A 3229-nucleotide genomic window follows, 5' to 3' on the forward strand; every position below is an offset into this window, starting at 1 on the left:
CCATTGACTTCTGGAACCTGACAGCCTCCCGAGGACCTGGTTGACTTGCTCCACTTATGTCCTGTCATGATACAGCACACAATGTGTCTACTGGGTCATCTGCAAGAGTCAGGAGTCCCCCAAGCCCCACACTGTAATTGTACACCATAGGTTTCTGATGATGTTTCAGACTGAGGATGTGTGGCTCAAAGCCCACACATTTAAAGAGTGAAGGAATTACCCCATGACAGGGAGCCAGATGTCCCAGAACAGACTCAATCTGCAGTCATCTAGACTTTTCAAAATGTGACACATAATATTTTAGAGACAGTGAGAACAAAGGGCCTCAGAGCTCCTAATAATCTTAAGGCAAAAATACAAAGGAGCTACCCACAGGAGCTGTAGCTGCCGTCACCAGGAGGTGGTCAAGGCCCTCTGGGCACCCTGGACACTATTGCTCTTGGTCTTTAAAAAGCAATAGGATGTAGCTTTGGAGTCAGCTGACATGACTACCCTTCTGGCATCAGTCTCTTATGGGTTGTGTGGTGAAGGAACAATTTAATCAACTTCTCTGAGCCTACTTCCTCTTCTGCAAAGTGAGTTCTACAATCTGCTTCAGAGAGAGGGCTGTCGTAGGATCAAATGAGATGATCTTGAAAGGAGAAATCACACCAACTGTGCTTCATAAATGGCTGCTTGCCACAACCCTCCCTGGCCAGTGTTTTACTGGCTGGACACTCCCAGGTAAGGAAAGGCTTGAACCTATGCAAATGGTCTTCTTGTCTACTCACCCCTTTTGGAGTGGCACAGGTCATCAGGGAGCCTGTCTTGGCTGCTATCTTCACAGCCATCACCAGTTCAGAAGGGAGGGAGTGTAGGTTGACACTGGTGACCACCCCTCCTGTGAGGTCTACCAGGGCATCAGGGAGGTAGCCATAGTGCAGGTGGGAATAGGATCCAAGCAGCCTGGGAGGGAGAGAGTCAGATTAACCCTGGGGTAGCTTTGGTAAAATACTCCAGACTAAGGCTATCTGCCTCCCTTTCACCTGGATGGAGATTCTAGTGATGTGCTGCCAGCCCAAGGGCTTGTACTATCCTCAGCACCTTCCTTCCCCTGGCCTTCCAGGCCTGGACATCCCCATAAGTGGCAGTATTGGGTAGAGATCAGGAGTGCAGGTGCTGGAGCCAAGGCCAGGGTCAAATTTCAACCTCATTATATAGTGCTATGGTTTGAAGTTGATGTGTTGAAATTTGATTGTATTATAAATGTATCAAGAGAAAAAACTCAATCCCATGAAGGGAATTAAGAGGTGAAGTCTTTGAAAGGTGATAACTAGGGTGGGTTCCCCATGATTGAATACTTGTGGGTTTATAAGAAGGCACAAGCATGGGCATTTCTGCTCTCTACCACGTAATGCAGTAAGATTTGCTAGATGCTGGTTTTAAGCTCTTGTGCTTCTTAGCCTCCAAAATTGTGAACCAAATAAATCTCTATTCTCTTAAACCACCTAGACTCAGACATTTCTGTGATTAGCAATGGAACAGTCTAGAACACATGCCTAGCTACTTGACTTTGGATGAGTTACTTAACCTTGTGGGATTATGCTTGGCATAGAGTCTAGCACAGGACAAGCCCTTAGTGACCATTAGATATTATTATGAGTATCTCCTGCTTTCTGCTTAGTGTTAACAATAGTTTAGGTACTATATACCATACCATGCTAGGTGTGTGTTAAAAATGAGAAAGACTCCTTTCCTTCCCTAAATGGGCCCCACAGTCAAAACCCTGATCTAGAAAACCCCTCCCACTGAATTTCAGTCATTAGGGAGAGATACTGGCTCCACTGAAGCAACATAGGTGAGGATGAGTTTTACTAACATACCCTGGAGCCAGCCACTTCAGATCTTCATGCCTGTTCTTCAAAGCATCTCTACTCACCCTCCTACCCTTCAGGTATCTGCTTCTTGGCCTGCACCCCCAAAATACCTGTCCTAATGACCCTGCCCTTGCCTTCATTCTGAATCTGTTCCAAACTTAGTAGCTTGTCATTTACCAGAGACACAGAATCCAGATTCAAGAGTCAAACCACCTGAGCCAGAACTGGCTTCCCTTCTCATGTACTCTCAGTCCTCGGGCAAGAGACTTTTTCTTAGGATCTCTTCACTCATCTGGGAAATAGGCACATAAAAGTGCCTGGCTCGATGGGCTGTTGGGATGGTTCTGTGAATTCATCCATATACAGCACACAAAAAAGTGTCTGGCTTGAGACGGCTGGATGTCCCCTGGCTGCTGTCAAATAAGGCACAGCCAATCAGTGCTTCCTCCTTTCCACCTCCAGATGTGTCAGCCCTCCACAGCAGCACGGGACCAAAGGGGTTATAAATAACAACTTGTCATATTTCTCTATTTCTTTTGATGCTATTTGCTATGAGAGTAGATAGATCACTATGTGCTGTGGTTTGTGTCTCCCAAACATTTCACATGTTGTACTTTATCATGAAGGCATTAGAGGAAACATAATAACCATATGGTGTTGAAAGGTGGGGAGTGATGAAATGGGGGCCCTACAATTGACTTCTTAGAGGTCATAAGGACAGAGAAAGAGACCAGAAGACACATGCTATAGAGGGACCAGACACCTGCCCCTGTTCTGTCATTATGAGACACCTTCACTGCATGGCCTCAGGACCTCTCCAATAGGAAATCCCACCAGATGTGGCCCCCATTTCTTGGGTCTCTAAACCATGAGCTGAATAGTAAACTTTTATTCTCTTTAATTACCTAGATTTGAACATTTTCTGTCATTAACGTCAGACTGAACTAGCACATCATGAAACAGAGAAAGGGTTGAAGTCCAGCCTGGGGGATGCAGGGAGAGCTTCTGGGTAGGGCACACTCTGAGTTGAGTGGCACAGATATTCTAGGTAGGGAGAATCAAGTTTGGGATGTGTCTGGAACCAGAAGAGCATGATGGAAAAAAAGCCAGTGATGGGATTTTAAAGACAGAGTGAGACATGAGAGGCCTTGTACTCCCTAGAGAGGGTTGCTTGGTCAGTAACAGTGGAACCACTGAAGTAGGGGCCAGATGAGATCAGGTTTGTTTTGGGAATTCGAGTTCCTGTCAATGGGAAAATTGGGAGGGTTCCTGTGGAATCCTAAAACAGAATCAAGACAAACACACAAGGTCACAGAGCTGAGGCCAGGCCAGGTAGGAGACCCTGGGGCTGCCTCATGGCTGCCCAGTGGAAG

The 3229-nt window shown here is 46.3% G+C and overlaps 1 protein-coding gene across 3 annotated transcripts in view; it reads right to left on the reverse strand.

The window, feature by feature from the left end:
* The window catches only part of CAPN13 (calpain 13), an 86417-nt gene that overhangs the window by 41906 nt on the left and 41282 nt on the right, over nt 1-3229 (reverse strand). For all 3 annotated transcript variants that reach the window (XM_027768310.1, XM_027768309.1, XM_027768308.1), the window contains one exon: nt 771-945. In XM_027768310.1, the coding sequence (XP_027624111.1) occupies nt 771-945 (175 nt within the window). The remainder of the gene's footprint in view (nt 1-770; nt 946-3229) is intronic.

This window comes from Tupaia chinensis, unplaced genomic scaffold, assembly GCF_000334495.1.
Source record: "Tupaia chinensis unplaced genomic scaffold, TupChi_1.0 Scaffold145860_1, whole genome shotgun sequence".
Lineage (NCBI taxonomy): Eukaryota > Metazoa > Chordata > Mammalia > Scandentia > Tupaiidae > Tupaia > Tupaia belangeri.